Consider the following 19054-nt stretch of genomic DNA (forward strand, 5'->3'; position numbering starts at 1 on the left):
GAGCGGGTTAGTTTTCAGACAGCCTCTAATGATGCCGTCATCGCTTTCAGAGAGGTGCTGCGTTCCTCTGTTTTAGACGGCGAGCCGGATGCTGACGAGCGGCTGTGCGTCTTGGAGAGGGCAGGGACGCTGGAGACGCGCAGCAGCAGGATCAGCATCAACAGCTCCTCACAGTCTGCTTGGGTTCGGATCAGCAGCTTTCGGGTATCGCTGGCTGTCAGAACGGACTGTGGGATGCACACCGACGACCTCCATCTCTGCGTCTCTCCCTGAGATCCCATCAAGTCATGTCTGAAACACAGCGATGGGCAAGTTCGACGACAACGAGAGGATAATCCTCAACGTCGGGGGTACCAGGCACGAAACCTACAAGAGCACCCTGAAGACCCTGCCGGGGACGCGACTGGCCCTGCTTGCCTCTGACTCGGATATCGACTCCGTGCTGGATCAGCTGCAACAAGTCCCCGGCTTTATCGAGTACAACGCGCGGACCAACGAATACTTCTTCGACCGCCATCCGGGCGTCTTCGCCTACGTGCTCAACTACTACCGCACCGGGAAGCTCCACTGCCCGGCGGACGTGTGCGGACCGCTGTTCGAGGAGGAGCTCTCCTTTTGGGGAATCGATGAGACGGACGTGGAGCCCTGCTGCTGGATGACCTATCGGCAGCACAGGGACGCGGAAGAGGCGCTGGACGTGTTCGAGCTCAACGTGGACAACTGCGAGGAGGACGACGAGATTGGGAAGAGGCTGGGGATCGAGGACGTGGCCGCGGACGGGAATGTCAGCCTGTGGAGGAAATGGCAGCCGGTGATCTGGAACCTATTCGAGGATCCGTACTCTTCCAGGGCGGCGCGGGTAAGGGCGCACCGCCGCGTCTCTGCCTCACTCTATTTTCATTCACAGAAACGCACAGCTTTGTAGTTTGAAACGGATCAACTAAAATCATGCATACTTTCCTTCGCTTAAGAACAATTTGATCTAACAAGTCGCTCATTTCTGCTATTAAAATAAATTAACAAGGTTCCACAGTGTCAGGATGTGTATTTAAAGGACATCATGTGTGCCAAAAGCGTGCAAAACCCCACACTTGTTTTTGTTGACATGTCAGCACTTTGCTGCTTATTTTTGGGGTATATGTACTACGCTTTATAAAGACTGTTTTCTCAGACACGGCTCTCAAAAAGTAATTTTTTTGGATTCTGTTAACTCCCACTTTAAGAACTACAAAGTCCAGAGGCGGTCCAAGGTTGCATGTGGTCCAAGGCTGTGACTTGGGGAGCCCACGTCCGGTTATGCTCATTGTCCAGTTGCATCTCAATAAATTAGAATATCAAAAAGTCAGTTTCTTTGAATAATTCAAGTAAAACTCATCAAATCCTGCAACAAAGAATTTGCCTCCTTAAAGATTTCTTCAGTTTTTGGTTTTTGGTCCGTTATTATTCAGATCAAATGTCATATCAAGCAGCAATGACCAAGCTGGCCCTACATGAAGACACAAAGAAACTGTAATTGACCACATTTTTTAGGAGGGGGAGTTAGATTTGAATTTCCATCGGATTTCTGTCGGGCCTGTACAATAACAACCATCTATGTCTGCCAAGATGAAGTAGGCTTTAAGATTTTACAAGCCTAGTTACTGACATATATCAGTCTTGATGGGTTATAAAGCATTTCTAGAGGACTGGGACTTTGGAATGTGGTTGTATATTACAGAACGGTATATTTTTGGGGTTTATTTCCATTATTTTTAAGACTAGCTAACAGCTAATGGAAAGCAAAGATGTATTGTTTCAGAAGATTTTAATATTAATTAAGACCAGTAAAGTTTTTTTTAAGACAGAAGTACTCTGCTGTAGCCATATTGTGGTATATAGTACAATCATTGCAAATTCATGTAAAGTTGTGAGGAAAGAAAAAGTGTGTTTAGAAAAAGGTGCACAGGCAGAGCTCATTCAATTGTTTGTGGAAGATTCACAACATGTAGGCTATAGCTGGAGTCAATATTTCAAGACATCCAGACATGTCTCTGTTAATGATAATCCAGAAAGCCATGTCATTTCTGGGTGCTGGTCTACTGTATTACATTGTCCAAAATCAGCCTAGCCATCTACCATGAAACATTAATGTATGGCACACCTCCCTTTGCTGACAAGCATTAATGGAGACACCCATTTCATTTTACAGCAGGACCTGACACCTGCCCTATAAGACCAAGATCACTGATACCTGCTTTAATGATCACGGCCAAAATGTGCTTGATCGGCCAGCAAAGAGGCCTGACTCAAACACTATAGGGACTCTATGGGGTACTGTCAATAGGAAAATGAGAAACACTAGATCCAACAATGCAAATGAATGGAGGGACAGCACTGAAGCAACTTGGGCTTATGTAACACACATGCAGAGCCACAGGGTGTTCACCTCCATGCCACAACATATTGATGTGTTTTTCATGCAAAAGGAGCTTCGAGTGCATATACTGAATGTATATGGACATACTTTTCAGAAAGGCCAACATTTCTGTATTAAATCTTTTTCATTTTGAGTAGTCTGCCGTATTTTTCAAATTTTCTGAAAAACAACATTTAGGGTTTTTAATAGTGGTCATAATGATCAAAATGAACTGAAAAACTATATAATTATTACGAATCAGAGAGCCAAATTACTAAAATAAATTTACTTTTAGATTATATCGATTTATTTAAGATGCATCTTTAAATTGTTTTGGCATCATGTGTTCACCACAGCTTATTTTAAAATTAACTAGTGAGCCACCCATGGATCACTGTCCAAGGCATTATTTGGATTATATAAGATTGGGTTCTACCGAAGGGTCACAAGCAATTAGCATTTTAGTTTATAAATATCTAATATAGCATTTTCTTTGATTTGAGCAGATACAGTTTTCCCAAAGTTTGAAGCTAGAAGGTAATATGAGCTTGGCCAAGAGTAAAGTGAACTTGTACCATCTTATAGCAACTGTGATTTCGAAATGTGCGCAGTTTATTTACAACTAGCACATTTTTCAATCTGTCCCATAAACATTTATTTGCTCTCAGGGCCCCTGGGCCAGCAGGGGACCCTATGGAGCTGCATATACGGCTTAATCTTCGGATTAGCTCACCAAAAGATTTGTGAAGGACTTAAAAACACAGAGATGCCACGATGGGGGCACACTTCAAGTTGAGTCTAGATTAATCAAAACTAAAAACACTTTTTCTTAACAATCAATAAGAAAAATAAAGTTGTATCTCTCTGTCAAATGTATTTTATAAACAACAAATCACAAACACCACTGTAATTTCTACCTGGAAGCAAACAGTTTAAAAAGACATAGAACACAAGACAATGCCTTGCGCCTACACAAAATGAAAATGTGGTTGAGAAGTTGTTAGAGTTGCGAGGGCTTTTAAATTTTGGCTACCCAAGCTGAGTTTGTTTAGGATAAATTTGTTCAACATATATAAGCTAAAAAAGTTACATTTTCAGCATAGTATTCCTTGTGTAGGTAGGGACAATGACGGGCCAGCTTCAAATCATCATAACAAGTATGTCAAGGGCCAGTGGGTAGTTTGATGTTCTCCGACATGTTAGTCTTAGTAGTATTGTTATAGTTCCTTGCAAAGCATAAAAACAGCTTGTTTGTTTATGTGTGCTACAGGTTTGCATGACATACATGGGCCTACTAACATGTCTTTTGATTAGGAATTGTTGATAAAGAAGAATCCCATTTGGCAATAGAAACTATGACCATAACCTTAATAAATGTCATTCTATAGAGGTAGGCTATATGTATGCATAACCCTGAGAAATGAGATTTGGACCAATAAATTTGGAAGAGTTGTTGTTTGCTAAGACACCAGTCTCCATGTGTATTCCCCGGAGAATGCAGATCCTAATTTTAACTGTTAAGGAGGCCAGCCTTTCCAAATCCAACATGTTCAACAATAGAGAGGTTGAGCGTTCAAAAGCATAAAAAGGAGCAGCTATTTCTTTATACGTTTGACCTTGCTGTTACTTGGGGGAGTTGGTCTGTTTATTCCCTTTGTAATTTGACAAAATATCCACAATCCAGGTACAAATTGATTTCCTGTGGAGAAATGGCTGATCAAAACAGCAAAACTGCAAAAGAACAAAATGGTGAATGGGTAAACTTAGCATTTCCGACATAGGTCCAGCTCTCTGTTGTAGCAGCCTTAATGAAAAGCTGACAAGCCTCTGTACAAAGTACAGATTTCTTTTCATTAACTTTTTACATCCTATATGCTTCCTCATTCTTAAGCACATCACTGATACTTAAAATGACTAACTGAGACTTCTTCACTCAGTCAGGGTGTCCACACTGAAGAGTATTGTCAGTCCATTCTCTAATCAGAAAAAGATTGGACATTTTATTTTTTGCCATGTTTTTATAACTCCATGTATTCATAACATTTTACAATGAAGTGGTGTTATCAACTCACATTTATGAGGGATTTTTCTTAACACATTCTGGTTGTCACCACCACAACATAATTATAAAAGGGGTCCATTAACATGATTAAAAATAATGGGTTTTGACCCAAACTGTAATTGTTTCCAGACCATAAAGAAGTAAAAACATTATCTGAGCTCAACAATAAGTAGTCAGAAGAGAAGCAGCAAACCAGCCTTTCTAGTTCATGAACACAACCTGGAAATGAAACTACCACTGTTTCAACATTGTGTCGATAAAGCAAGTTGGTCAGAGTGGTTAAGAAAAATTCCTACCTGGGTGCCAGTTTTGATCAGTTTATGAGATTTCCAATTGGATTGATAGATTTTTTTTTTTTTTTTATAATAACAGTTGTCTACCATTGTCAGTGTCTTCATCCGTAAAATGTGACGCCATGCATTTTCTCTTTGTATATATGTTCATCACTTGATCAAACTCTCATGTAATATGTCAGTGTTTGCTAAGCCCATCATTCCAACAAACAGTGGAGGCTCAGTTGGTTTAAAAACAGACCAGCAGAAATGGCTTTGGTTTCATGCATTGTGATTACATCATTCCTCCTCTTCACTGTCTACAGGTGGTGCCACAAATAAAGACTATGAGGTTGATGTTTGAACAAAGAAAGCAGTATGGTTAGTTTACATAAGAGCAAGAGATAGCCAAAAACAATATCTAACTCTATGCTATTTTTGGACAAACTGTGTTCTTTCCAATCATTACAGCTGAGAAGCTGAAATCAGTATACAAAAGTCAATACATTTGTTGAATGTTTATTTGTCTTACAGTTTGATCAATCAGAAGAATCTGTGTGGCCTCAGATTTCTAAGTCATACAGCCAGACTATGACTTGCATGTAGGATCAATATTTTATTGTTTTCCCCCCGCTGCCCAGTTCCATAGTAAGACCCTAACACAGATACATTTTTAATAAAAGTGTAGATAACTGAAATTTAACTTTTATCAGTACTAAGTCATAAAGATACATAAAGCTCGCAGGACGAGATGACACAGAAAAAGGAGGTGAGATGTTTGCAATATGTGAAGCCAAACCAAAAATCCATATTTGTTTTCCATAAACATGAACTAAATGCAACTGTACTTAAAATAATTCAGGTCCAGGTTTGAGTAGTCCATGTTGTGGTATTTATGCTTGTATCATTTTAATGCTGTCCTAACCCCTAAACACATAATTTTCACAAATCAAGCATCTCTACCCAGTTTGAAATTACTAGTATTTTTTTTATTTTTAACTACAGACAATCAAATGTAATCCAGACTTGTTAAAAAGTCAGTTAGCTAATCTCGCTGTTCTCTCTCACTGTTTAATTTTTCTTCCAAATACCCAGAATGTAGTCAAATAAACAATTTCTAAGTAATAGGGGCTTTGTCTATGTTTTTTTTAACCAAGTGCAGCTCCACTTCTTTGTTAGCTGGCTAGCTAGATTGTGAGAGATCTCACTGCGACAAGACATTTTGTGGTGTTTTATTATCACAAAATCTTGTTATATCCCCAGTTAGTGCTTCTAAAATTATGTTATGGATCTTGACAGGTTTTTTTCTCCTTTTTAAATCTTTAATCATGCTATTAATAATATTTATCTAGGTGAATCTGGTAGCCCCACAAGTTAGTTAGCTAGTTAATCAGCCATGTTTTCTATTTCCGCAGGAAGCTTCCAATGGGTAGTTTATTTTACCAACAGGTGCGATAACTCCTGTAGCTTGTTTCCAATCCGTGTTTCAAAACAATGTCAACTTGATCAGAATATAAGGTGTAATTCCTATGCTCCTTTAGTCACAAATATGTTATTTTCTTTGTAGGCAAAATGACAAAGCAGCAAACTTCTTTTAAAGGGAGTTTTAATAAACGGAAACTGTATGATAGGAAATTGTTGTGGTTTTTATGGCAAATGTTTGAAACTTTGGTATACCTTTAACAGTTACCTGGCCAATATCCACTATTAGCCACATAAATACTTCTATGTATCTCTTTGCATTGTAAGTCAGCTCCATAGCTAAACCAAAGTTGTTACCTGGAAATTACAATTAACCAAATAAAAATGGTATTACTCTGTTCTTTATTATCGTTTATATCCAGCATACTAATTATTTGGGATCTTTTTCTGGCCATTTACTGTACTGATTAGAAATAACCAAGGGTTTAACACTAACAAATATTGTGTCTGGTTTCAGCAAAACATGTCTGACCATAGAGAGATGATGGAGCATGCTTGTTTAAAACACACATACATCTGTCGGTACAGATCGTAATCATGTTCTCTGACACACACACAAAAAATGTTTGACTGAGGCAAACAAGGCTTATTGAAAGCTTGTGTTTGTGTTAAAACCCCCCTTGGGGCCCTGAACCAGCTCACTGACAAAGTGCTGTGGTTGAGTAATGTGGAGTTATCCTCCATGGGAAACTACTGCTGTGACTACCTGAAAACATGATGTTGTAGTACCATCAAAAGATGGGTGGATCTTTTAAAAGAAAAAAAAAAGATGGGTGGATTTTATCTGCGCTAATGGACATTTATTATCATAGGATGGTTACCTTTCCAAGAGATTCAAGACCGCTAGGAGATGTTTTTTTGCAGCTGGAACTTTGTTGAATTTATTGCCTAAATCTAGCAGAAGTGATTTCATTTTATGTTGTGTTCAAGCACTTAAAGCTAATTTCTGCTCTATAGCAAGTAAGGAAAATTAACCTCTTGTCCTAAATCCAAAAAAGATTGAAGTTCAAACAAGGATTTTGGTCTAATTGTACAAAAGTTGTTTTCCATTCTCTTGTTTGAAAGAATTATAAGGTTCAAGAACGGTCATATGAGAAATTTTTAAGAATTTCAGAAAAAATAGAATTTGAGTTAAAAAAATATATTGGGGAAAACTAAAAGTCTCCCTTTATTGTTTAAATTTACAAATAATGTAAAGGTTTAATCAACCACAAATTAGTTTTTAAATAATATAAAATCAGTTTAGAAAATCTAATTTTATATCCTTGTGGTTCCTCAGGGATAAATTATCCAAATGGGGACGACACTTGTTTTCTGAAAAATAAGCTTTGTTGTTTTTCTTCTTCTCGTGATTTGATCCATCCTATTCTTTTGTTTGCTGAATGTTTAACCCTTTGAATGAGGTTTTAGTGTTGCTGTTGCCATGCCCGGTCAGTGCAGTCATGAAAATCAGGGCTCCAAGGAGAATCTTAGTAGACCATTCTGGGCTGACATCTCTTTTTGGAATATTCTCTGGTTCTACTTCTATTGCTATAACCAGCTCCTCTTCTCAAACTTGTAATAATGCCGCTTTAATTTCAATTTGTCAATGTAGGATTTTGTGAAACAGAGGGAATATTTTTAGCTTAGATGTGTTTCTGACTGTTTTCTGTTTCTGCCTGTGTCTATGTATGTGCTTCCATGTGTTAATCTGTTTGTTTGTCCCTCTCATATCTCTGTAGTTGGCCTTTTCTGGATCTGGATGGTAACAACAACAACAAAAAAGCAAGAAATAACATCCACTTTTCTCATTCTCATATCTGCCCTCTGAAGCAGAACTTTAACTGATGCCTGACTTCAAATCCTCCCCATAAACAAAGACAAACATCCTTCAACCTCAACCACACACACACTCTCACACACACACACACACACACACACCCTTAACCCTCATCCCATGATCCCATCTGAGACTGCAGCTTGCTTTATGCCACTTAAGAGGTTAAAAACTCAAACCGTCTGGGTGCTGCCTGCCGCATGCCTGAAGATACCAAAGCCAGGCTGCACGTTCAGCCTGCTTGTTGTCATGGCAACATCATCGCTCATCACCACAGCCTGTTTTCATTGATATCTGACCTGTCCGTGAAACTGATTTCAGGAACCTGCTCAAGCGTAAACGCTTATTGCTAAGTGACGCTTTCTTTGCTGGGTTGTTAGTTTTGGATCAGTGATGCAACAAAACCAAATGCGCTGAAGTGTTGCTAAGATAACTAATCCACTTGTGTGTGTCTTTTGACTGCTTTCCTCTAGCAGATAGGGGTGATGCATAGCGACCTCACATTTAGATTCAATCACATCCACAGGTGTGCGTCAGCTGACAGGTGTACCGTGGCGAAGGCTGGCTGACTGTTTTTGCAGAGCGTCTGAGGCCACCAATCGGGAAATGCAGATGATTTCCTGCAAACAGTCAACTGGGTCTTGCTGAGTAAATAGACTCTGACAGGTAAACAGCACCAGAGCTGACTCCGAGTAGGAGAACATGGCAAATGGCTGCCCAAGTGTGGGCATTGACGGCACACCGCCGGGCATGTTTGGGACCACTGTCAGTCATGTTAATCTGATTCGCCAGTCACAGGCCCGCACAGATTTATTTTTACTGTAAAAGCTCTGCGTGTGGGGGTTATGGCGAGTGTTCAGAGTTGTAGCTCAGGTGGGATTTAGCAAAATCCCAAACATAAATGTGATGTCAGATGTTTTGGTAGGGACACAAAGTTTGGTGGTGGATTTGATGCTAACACCTTATCACAAACGTTTTCATGCAGTTTGAGCTCGTCCAGTCCCTGTTTGGTGTTTGTAATGTCATCTGTTGTGCTTGGATAGTTACCAGTACAAACTGACTACCTGATGTAGTCATAAGAATATATGTTGACATTAGAAATTACCTGCATCTCCAGTGTTTTGCACAGGAATTTATAACCTCTGAACCTTTTTGACATTTTGTAATGTTACAACCTCAAACGTCCGTGTGTTTTACTGGCATTTTATGTGATAGACCAGAACAGAGGAGTGCATAATAGTAAAAAGAAGAAGGAACAATGAAACATGCTTTTAAGCCTAAAAACAAATCAGGAAAATGTGAGCTGCATCTTTTCATCAACTCTGACCAGTTCCCCTGCGCCACTGAAGAAAAGTGTCCCCACAGCATGATGCTGCCACTACCATGTGTCACCATGAGCATGGTGTTTTCAGGGTGATGTGGAGTTTTGGAGAGCTGGAGTGTGTCTTGGCCACTTCTCTGAATAATGCCTTCTTTGCACTGTTCTAGGATACTGTTTTATAATCTAATTCTACTTTAATCTTGTCCATGACTTTCTCCCTGACCTGTCTGCTGTGTTCTTTGGTTTGATGGTGCTGTTTTTAATGAAGGTCTGACGCTTTCAAAGAACCATTGGATTTATACTGAGGTTAAATTACACACACAGGTGGACTCTATTGCACTGGATTTTATTCAGGGTTAAGGGTGAAGAATGCAACACTTTTCAGATTTTTTTTATAAAGTTTGAAAACCATGCATACTTTTTCCACTTCCACAAGTATTCACTACTTTGTGTTGGTCTGTCACATAAAATCCAAATAAAATACACTGAAGTTTGGTGTGACATCATAAAGTGTGAAACTTTTCAAGGGCTGTGAATACTTCTATCACATACTGTTTGAGTAAAACGTATGAAGGTGTAATGCTTAAAGACGTTTCAGGTGGATACAAAATCCTCCTTGGGTCATAAGGGGAGAAATTGTTTTGAGAGATTTACCAATTTGTATCAGCACTGTTAAACGTGGCAAAGTGAAAAAACCAGGAAACTCTCACCAGCACAAATATCTTGAAGATATTGGTGAAAGTTGTTGAAATTTGTTTCAGAAGAGAGAAGACAATTGATAAGCAGCCCTTTGGTTTGGTAATAAAACTACAGATGCAACAGTGGCATTAAGAGTGTTGATTTAGAAGGATAGAGGTTCATAGTACTTGCGCTGCAAAACCCTTGGAGCTCCATAGACATCAGTTGCAATGTTGTATTGAAAAGTTCATGACATGCCAGTTAAAGAAGACTGAATACCCAAAGCCTGGCCTTAAAACACAGCCCAGTGTTTGGTAAAAACCACAACTTATGTAGCTTTTGGCTTCAGAGCATAAATAGCTTCAAATAGTTTAGTTAAAAAAACCTCAGGGGCAATCAGAATAGTGAACATAAAACTGTGGATGGGTCAGGAATGAATGAACCCACATGCAACACCAAAAGGTGTTTTATTTGGAATAACATGTGATCCACATGATCAGGGTGACGTAAACTATGCTGAACCTCAGAGACCTTAAACATTCTAGCTGTGTTTATTTTGGCAAACTTTCAAACAGTTCATCTTTCCACTGAATGGGTCAGACTTAACTGATATTCAGGTAATCTTCACATCTTAGTAAAGACTAAAACATGAAGGCGTTTGGCATTGGGTGCACTTATATGACAATCCAGTTGGGCACAATTTTCTTTCATTGAATGGGGGTTTCAGTCTGCTTTCATTAATCTGGCAAATAGCTCAAAAGTTGCGGACACACAATAATGCTTAGGACTAAAGGGAGAAATCTGTTTTATAAATCAAAAATGTAGACAACATTTTAGTATGAATCAGTGACCAACAGGCAACCCTAGAAAACATATATTTGCCTTTTTGTTACTTTGATTAATCTTGCTAAGACAATATTTGACTCAGACACAAAGATAAGAGAATTGTACTGATTCGAGAACAAGATGCAAGTGCAGAACTGTAGTAACTACAGAAACATAAAATCAATGAGCCGTAAAGGTTTATTTATTTATCAGTGAGCAGCAGTGTGGCTTCATGCTAAGGATGACTACAAATGTGAGGTTTGCCTTGAGGGTGTTGATGAAGACTATAGAGAATGTTACAGGGTACTGTAAAGTAGATGCTACAGGCCTCAGCATGTTAAATGACAGGACAAGTAGAAGAAGACTAAACAAGTATGGTTTGCTTGGAAGGGCAGAAACAGAAAGCCTCTTCTCTCTGAAACAAACAATATGGCAGCATGAGGTACTTTAAAAAGTGCCATGTGAATCAACCACAGCACTTCTTGCTTTGTGACAATCTCTTATTGTGTACATTTGTGTACATGTAGAATGTTTGACTGTAGGGCATAACATCTATACTGTAATATAGTCTATAAATTTAGTATGTTCCATAAAGAGCAACTGTAATATTCCCCTCTAACTGGTTATATTTGTCAATTGGTTTATATTCAAGTTAACATCAACCAGCAAAGACAGGATAGATAGAAGAGATGTGTTCATGTGCATACAAAAGAAAAGACACCAAGAGGCTTGTTGGATTGTTAATAAAGGAGACTTTCAGGATGCATGACTGCACCTTAACCTCGTACTTCCGCTGCTTGCTATAAACAGCATCCCATCAGGCCGCGCTCACTCTGTCTGTCTGTCTGTTCTCTTCTTTCACACACAGCCGCATGCTCCCAAAACAGAATGACGAATGCTCTCACGCTCTTCCTCGCTCGTGAAATAACTTTTAAATTATTAGGAAGCAGATTAAAGTGCCAGATTCAAGCATAAGCAATGATACTGTTACTCTGAGGCCCTAAACTGGGGCTCCATGACTGATTCCTTCACTTTGTCAGGCCTTTGTAACAGTCCTAGAATATTCATAGGGCAATTAGGAATGCATTTTAAAAGAATGATGGTGCTGTCTTAAGAGCTGTTTTATCACATTCGATTCAATGTGACTAATTTTAAACAAAAAATGTTTATACATATTCTTTTACACCATGACAAATGAATAAGAGATGGATTATGGGTGATGGCTGTTTTGTAAAGTCCTTTTTTTATTGAAATAGCTGCCGCAAAGGAGAAAAGTAGCTTTTGTTACTCTATAAAATAAAAATAAGCACACCAACTATCGGCAGCATGATGCGCCTTTGACTATGAATGAAGCATTTTGCAGCATGAAAGGAAAAGTGCATGTTTGACCTTTACTGAGATGTTCAGCAGTGCTCCTCTTTGTCCTTTTAAAAGATTTTGCAGAGGGTTAATTCACCGCAGCATCTCATACGAGTGCTGGATATTTTAAGGCCGCTGCCGCCCACTTGAAACTCTTTTCCTGCTGCTTTCAAGAGGTGTGTGGTAAAAAGAAAAAGCTGAAATACATAAAAAGTACAATTATAATATTTATGCAGTGCATATGTGTCCAAAAGTTACATGGACCATAAAAAAAGTCTGCACCTGTACAGAATTTACAAATTTTTGAAAAATGTCAGTGAATAAAAAATGCAGTTTTCCAAATGATTTCATTTATTAAGAGACCGAAAGCTATTCATCAAACCTGACCATGTGTGGAATTATTGAAACCAATCTACTAGAATTACTACAAGTCACAACAACTCATCTAGGAGGTCACAATAGAACCCAGAACACCATCTAAAGTACTTCAGGCCTTCTCTGCCTTAGTTAAGGTCAGCGACAGTGACCACATGGTAGTGGTAGTTTGATGGTCTGAGGCTACTTTGCTTCTTCATATCCTGGATGTCTTATTGTAATTTATTGAAACATGAATTTTGCTCTCTATTTGAAAATCTTAAAGGAGAATGTCTTTTTATAAGTGTGTGACTTAAAACCCAAGTGACCCTAGGTTATTCAGCAGAACAATGATCCAAAGTACACCTGCAAGACCCCTCTGATTGGCTAAAAAAACAAGCCAAATGATTTGGAGGGGCCTAGTCAAAGTGAACTTAAACCCAATTCAGATGCTGTGACATAACCTTTTAAAATGTTCATTCTCAAAAGCCCTCCAGTGTGGCTGAATGAATGCAATTTAGCAAAGATGTTTTGGTCAAACATTCTCCCTAGTGCTCATGTTGACATCATCTTTATCTGATATTAAAATGAGCAATGAATTGATATGAAAACATTTAACTGTGACAAAAAAACCAAAACATCAGAAATCTGACTGCGGGCAAATAGATTTTCACAGCACTGAAAAACCGACATTTAGGGGAGTAGTTCCCAAAGAATGTTAGTTTTCTCTTTATTAAAGACAAACATGTCCATAGTAAATGTATAAGATGTAATCTATCATTTACGTTTTCATAAAGTAATGAAATGACGGAGACATCGGGTTTTATTTCCCAATCTACCAAAAGGATGGCCTGAAAGAAATGTCACATTAATAAGACATGCTTTAGGAATGGTCATAAAAGGTAAAGAGCATGCCCCTGTAACAGTAACGGCATGCATGTTAAAGATATTCTGCTTCTGTTGCCTGTACACTGCAGCTAAAGGTTTAAGCTTGGTGCTGAATAATTAATGAAGATCCATTAACTTTAGAAGATTCAACACTTCTCGAGGTCAGTGCATTGATTGAAATTTATTTTTTTCTGGTTTCATTCCCACATTCTGAAGCCATTTACAATAAAAGGGAAACAAAAAAATCACTTGGTTTGATTTTTAAACGGTGGCTTAGTTAGCCAGTTGTGGTTGAGGCACTGTCTGAGGTTTCCTTTACGCCAGTTAAGACCACTCAGTGGTTTCCCAAACATCCAAACCATTCAAACATTGTTGGATCACAGCAAGTTTGGAAAACCTTATTTCTTCCCTCTTTTTATTATATCAATAGAAGGTGTCGGTGCCTCTACTATGAGTTTCAACTGTAAATTAATCAGCATGTCTGTAGCATGAGGGAAAGCAGGGCACGTGAGAGGTTGGATGGGGGTTCTTGCAGAGCAAGCCATCCTAGGTACTGCAACCTGAAAACCTCCAAATTGTCCTCTGTCTCTCAGACATCAACCTGTATGCTAAATTTGGAGATGTGTGTGTTTCTCCCAGGCTGGGACCACTATTATGATTATTCTTCCTTATTTATTTATTAGAAAGATTGTTCATTTCAGCTGTTTGATGAAATTGTTTTGGTTGTAGCCATAGCAGTTCACAGGAAGAGCAAAGTATCCTGCCAACAAGGATTAGATTAAATTACTTGGAGTGACATACACATTGCTGGTCTACATTAGTAGGAATTTTCGTTCAAATATAACGCTTTGGGTGCCTAACTGTCTTTAATCGGTATTTCATAAAACACCTGCAAATCTAATCTTTTGCATAGAAGACCTGCACACTGGAATTCATTTATTACACTTTCGGTCATCACCTTGCTAAACCATCTTTCCTGACCAATTAGAAGTCCCACATGCAAAACAGTACTCATACCACAAATACGGAAGAAGACTCTTTAGGAAGTGCTCAAAGAAACAGCAGGGAGTAAAACAACAAGGAGACTCATATGTATCTTAACTAGCCAAATACATATTAAAATGTATTGTTCTGGGATCCTGAGATCTCAACTTAGAGTGCATGAAGGTCCCAGCGGTCCAGGACACTACCAGAATGTCTTAATCAGTAGTGGCCAATGCTGTTGGCATCAAAGGGGCATTGTGACCTAATTTCTTAGCTTTGTGTTAGTTGGAAAAAAACATGGAACTGTCATATCTTATCAATGGCTATCACCATCCATGCAGGAGCCAAGGTGTGATTCAAAATGCACTTCACTATTTAGTCAATTAGATGTTACTTTCAGCAAGACCCTGTAATTGTTTAAGGATGTCTTTAATATGAATGCAGACGGAGAAGCTCGCCTCAGTGCCAGATTCATATTGGATGACTCAGAATGATGAAGAAGATATTAATGCCTTGTTGTGTTGAATCAGCTTTGTGCAGCAAGTGAAGTAAAAGCGAGCTGGCCTCATCCCCAGTGCAGGATCCTTTATCTAAGTTGTCTTCTATGACTCATTGATACAAACCTGGCAGACCCAGTCCTATTAGTAATTCTCTACTGGATCCAGCCCTCTGGGAACCCGGAGATGCCCTCTGCACTTTCAGTACATTCTTCTTCACCGGGCTCACAGACTGAAGATTTTCACGCATGACTGCGTTCGCTCTTTAGTAAAAACCACAAGGGGTTTGGCATTACAAACACAGAGTCACATCTCTGAAGGAAGAGGTTAAAGGCCTGCTGCTCGTTGAGATCTCTCCTTTTATTGTGTGTTTGCCCCAATTTCTAAAGCTGTTTAAAGCAGACACTTGAACATATGTTTTGTTCTTTTATGTCTAATATTTGATGAAAAAAACTTCAAAAACAAAAATATTTCCATTGATTTTGTTTCACTTGCATGTCTTTCAGTTTAGATGATATTTCCAGTATTCTGAGCGGATGGATAACCTTTCAATAGACAGTTTAATCCTTTGAACTACATGAAATATACCCCATACCAGAAACAAAATAAACTTTTTGATCTATAATTTATAAAAAATACATTTTTAAATAAAAAAAAACCAACCTAATTTTGATATCTTACAGCCACAGAAATTATGCTATTGCGACATACACATTATCAGATGACAGCTGTTTAAACTGCAGATTAAGTGTTTTTTAGGAACCTTTGACTCCTATAAAGCCTCTTTTAATTGAAGGAACCCCATTTGTGCCACACTACGAGACTTGCTTTTACCTGAGCCCTAACCCATTACCCAAAAGACGATATTCTGCCACATTAAGACCGGGTGTTAGTTTCCACAAGGCCTATCGATCTTCAGAAGGTAAGTGATTATGCCAGAAAAGGTCCTAAACAGGTAACATAAAAAGTACAAATACACACACTAGAAAGGTCTGAGTGAAAGACATTGTGAAAGCTGTTATTGGTTGAATTTACTGACAGGATGGATTAGGCGGAGTAAATAGGGGCTCACAAAAAGTGTAAAAATATAGTATTTCTAAATATTTAAAAGATAATTGTTGATAATGTTTATTTTAATATTGTTACAACTCCTGTATAATACTGTTAGGGCCTGATCTTAAAAAGGTCTGCGTGCACAAAACCGCACGCAAACCTGTTTGCGTCAGCAAAGCTGATCTACAAACGAGGTGGTAATCGGATTGCGTGTGCTAAATTAGCGAAACTGCCAGCGGACCTTTTTAGCTTGTCTGCCTTCATGAATATGCAAAACATATGATAATGACCCAAATGCGCAAAACATCATCCCTTACCACCCGCAAAGCGATTTTCAAAGCCTGAAACAGTTTGCGGGCACACTTTTTGCGTGATGATTTAGCACGTTTGAAATGCAGGTGCTAACTGGGACGCAAACATGTCTGCTGTCACTTTGGCCAGAAGGTGGCATAGATAGATAGACAGATGACAGGGAGAAATAATCTTCTGTACATGTGGCAACAGATTTGGGTTGTCAAAAATAAAAATATAAAAAATAGATGAGAATAGAGGATTCTATGTAGGGTTATCTAAGTTCTAATTTGGAGCTAATCACAAACAAAAGCCATGATATTTATGTTAAAACTCCTTGCAACATTTTATTCAACTTCATTCCAGCGTAACATTGCTGTCAGTGAGATCATCTCCTAAATGTGCACATAACTGATCAAGCTCGCACAGCCTGTAATCACACATCATGCAAAAGACCGACTGCGCTTTGCTGTTTATAATATAATTATTAAGAAAAACTAAATACATTATAAGGCAAGTTAAATCCTTAACTTGCAAACTGGATGCTGAACCATTTTAAGGCAGCTTTTTCATGTGGTGACAAATACAGTGTATGCTTCAACCTTGTCACTAAACTAAACGCACTGCATTATTGACAGTAATGTTATGTCATTGCAGGGCAAGAGGAGCTGGATCAGTTTGATTATGTTGTTTAAATGTGAATGTGTGCCAGGGGAGAGTTTTGTTTATACAGTAAAAATTATTTTGTGTGACCAAAAAACTATTTTTAAACAATCAAACACATTCTATATTGTTTAAAACACTGGCAAAACAAACAACATTAATTCACTTTTTTGCAGGACAGTTATGTGAAACTATGTTTAAAATTAGCAAAGCTACAACATACAGATTGTCAACTCCTACAACAATCTATTTTTATGTTGCTAATATTACATTCAGGGCTAAATATTGTGGCTGTTTACGATAGACTCCGAACTCTTCAAACATATACTCTCAAAAAACAATAGAATCCGATGAGTCTCTGAAAACAATTAAAAGATTAAGGGAGACAAATAATTAAAAGACATATTTGTCTTTTATTTATCCAGACATATTTGTCTTTTATATTGTTAATATTGATTGGCCAATTTTTTGTGAGTCATGTCGAGCAAGATAAGAGAAATAATCTCATCAGGGCAGATGACAAACCTGCTGTGAGTGGCACAACAAAAGTTAACTAACTGCAATAGTCCAGAAAAGCAAGAGCCGAACGGAACTGAAGGAAAAAATCAGCAACTGGATCATTTATAATGATGCAGTGTAACAATCCCTGCATATTTCCAGCAACACAGCAGAGGATCTGTTTGCTTTTCCTCTTGTTCCAACCAGTAGCACATGCAATTTCATCATTTAAATATGGCAGTCTGTCCCTGTTTTACACCTATTATCCATTGTATGTGCAATCTTTGAAGATCGCACGCAACACGCCCACTTATTGCACATGCAATTTATTTATAGTACACGCAAATTAGCACCCGCAATTTGGGATCTTTGAAGATCAGACCCTTGGTGTAATAATGGCTGATGCCTGGAGTGGCCACATTCAGCATAGTTACAGGCAGCCGTAGCTGCGAAAAGCATAGCAGACTAGCTACAGTATGTGCTCGAGTCTGTGCTCGAGTCTGCTCTTTAAAGTGAAGCATGTGCAGTGCTCACATGGGCCCCCTGAAGTAAATGCTGCATGGGCATGCTCATTGCCCGGAGAGGCAACGCAAAAGTCGTGCATATCCCTAGCCGAGATTTTGCATCCACAAAATCCAGAGACCTAGAGATCTAGATATTTTATTTAAAAGACCCAAGCACATTAGTGTATAATTGTAAAGAAGAATGTAAAACAGGTTGTGCTTTAAGGTGAACCTCCACCTAAAGCCTTTTAGAGCCTCTAACAGGTTTACTTCCAGTACTGTCCTGTATTTAGTCTCATCCATGTTTTTAAATCTGACCAGCTTCCTTGTCCCTGCCAAGGAGAAGCATCCCCATAGCATGATGCTGCCACCATCATGTGTCAGGAAGCGAATGGGGTGTTTAGGATGACCAGTGTTCGTTTTTCATCACACAAAGCATTTTGCATGTAGCCCAAAAAGTGAAACTCTTCTGACCAGATCACCTTATTCCATATGTTTACTGTCCTTCCTACATGGCTTTGGAAAACAGTGCTTCTTATGGCTTTCTTTTAGGAATGGATTTTCTTCTTACCACTCTTCCATAAAGGCCAGATTTGTAGGGCTGCACTACTCATACTTTCCTTTGGCAGATTCTGACTGGATTGGTCCTGAGTGGATTAGTGTTGCCTGTTGTTAACTGCTGAAACAGGCCCTGCCCCGCCATGGCCATGTTGGACCACTTGTTTGCTGAATATTGGACCATTTGCACGTTGCTGGACGCCACCAGGCCTCCTGGCGTTTTCAGCCATTTTGTATCCAGGACAGTCCGTTCCTACAGATCCTGTCGGACATTGCGACTGATATGACGGGGTGCCCCAAGTCTGACGTCACAGGACGCTATATAGGAAGGCGCCCATTTTGAACACTCGCCTTCAGCTGGAGACCGTGACACGGTTACCAACATCTGAAGCATCACCTGGAGAAGACTCCCGAGTGGATTTAATTTATTCTCCTTCGTTGGCCAACGAAAAATTCATAAAAGAGGTTTCTGGAATAAGAAGGCCAGAAATTTCACTTTGCCGATCGAAGACGTGAGCTTAACACGTAACCAAAAAACCCACGGAGTTTCAAGGA

At 39.0% G+C, this 19054-nt stretch overlaps 1 protein-coding gene across 11 annotated transcripts in view; it reads left to right on the forward strand.

Annotated features, from left to right (window-relative positions):
• The window catches only part of kcnc2 (potassium voltage-gated channel, Shaw-related subfamily, member 2), a 108486-nt gene continuing 89432 nt past the window's right edge, over window positions 1–19054 (forward strand). For 3 of the 11 annotated variants that reach the window (XM_047389321.1, XM_047389323.1, XM_047389322.1), the window contains exon 1: window positions 50–859. In XM_047389321.1, coding sequence (XP_047245277.1) covers window positions 305–859 — 555 coding nt within the window. In that variant the 5' untranslated portion in view covers window positions 50–304. Of the gene's footprint in view, window positions 860–7932; window positions 7956–19054 lie in introns of all 11 variants that reach the window. The other 8 variants (XM_047389317.1, XM_047389319.1, XM_047389324.1 and 5 more) reach the window with 7 other exon arrangements.

Source organism: Girardinichthys multiradiatus, chromosome 17 (genome assembly GCF_021462225.1).
Source record: "Girardinichthys multiradiatus isolate DD_20200921_A chromosome 17, DD_fGirMul_XY1, whole genome shotgun sequence".
NCBI lineage: Eukaryota > Metazoa > Chordata > Actinopteri > Cyprinodontiformes > Goodeidae > Girardinichthys > Girardinichthys multiradiatus.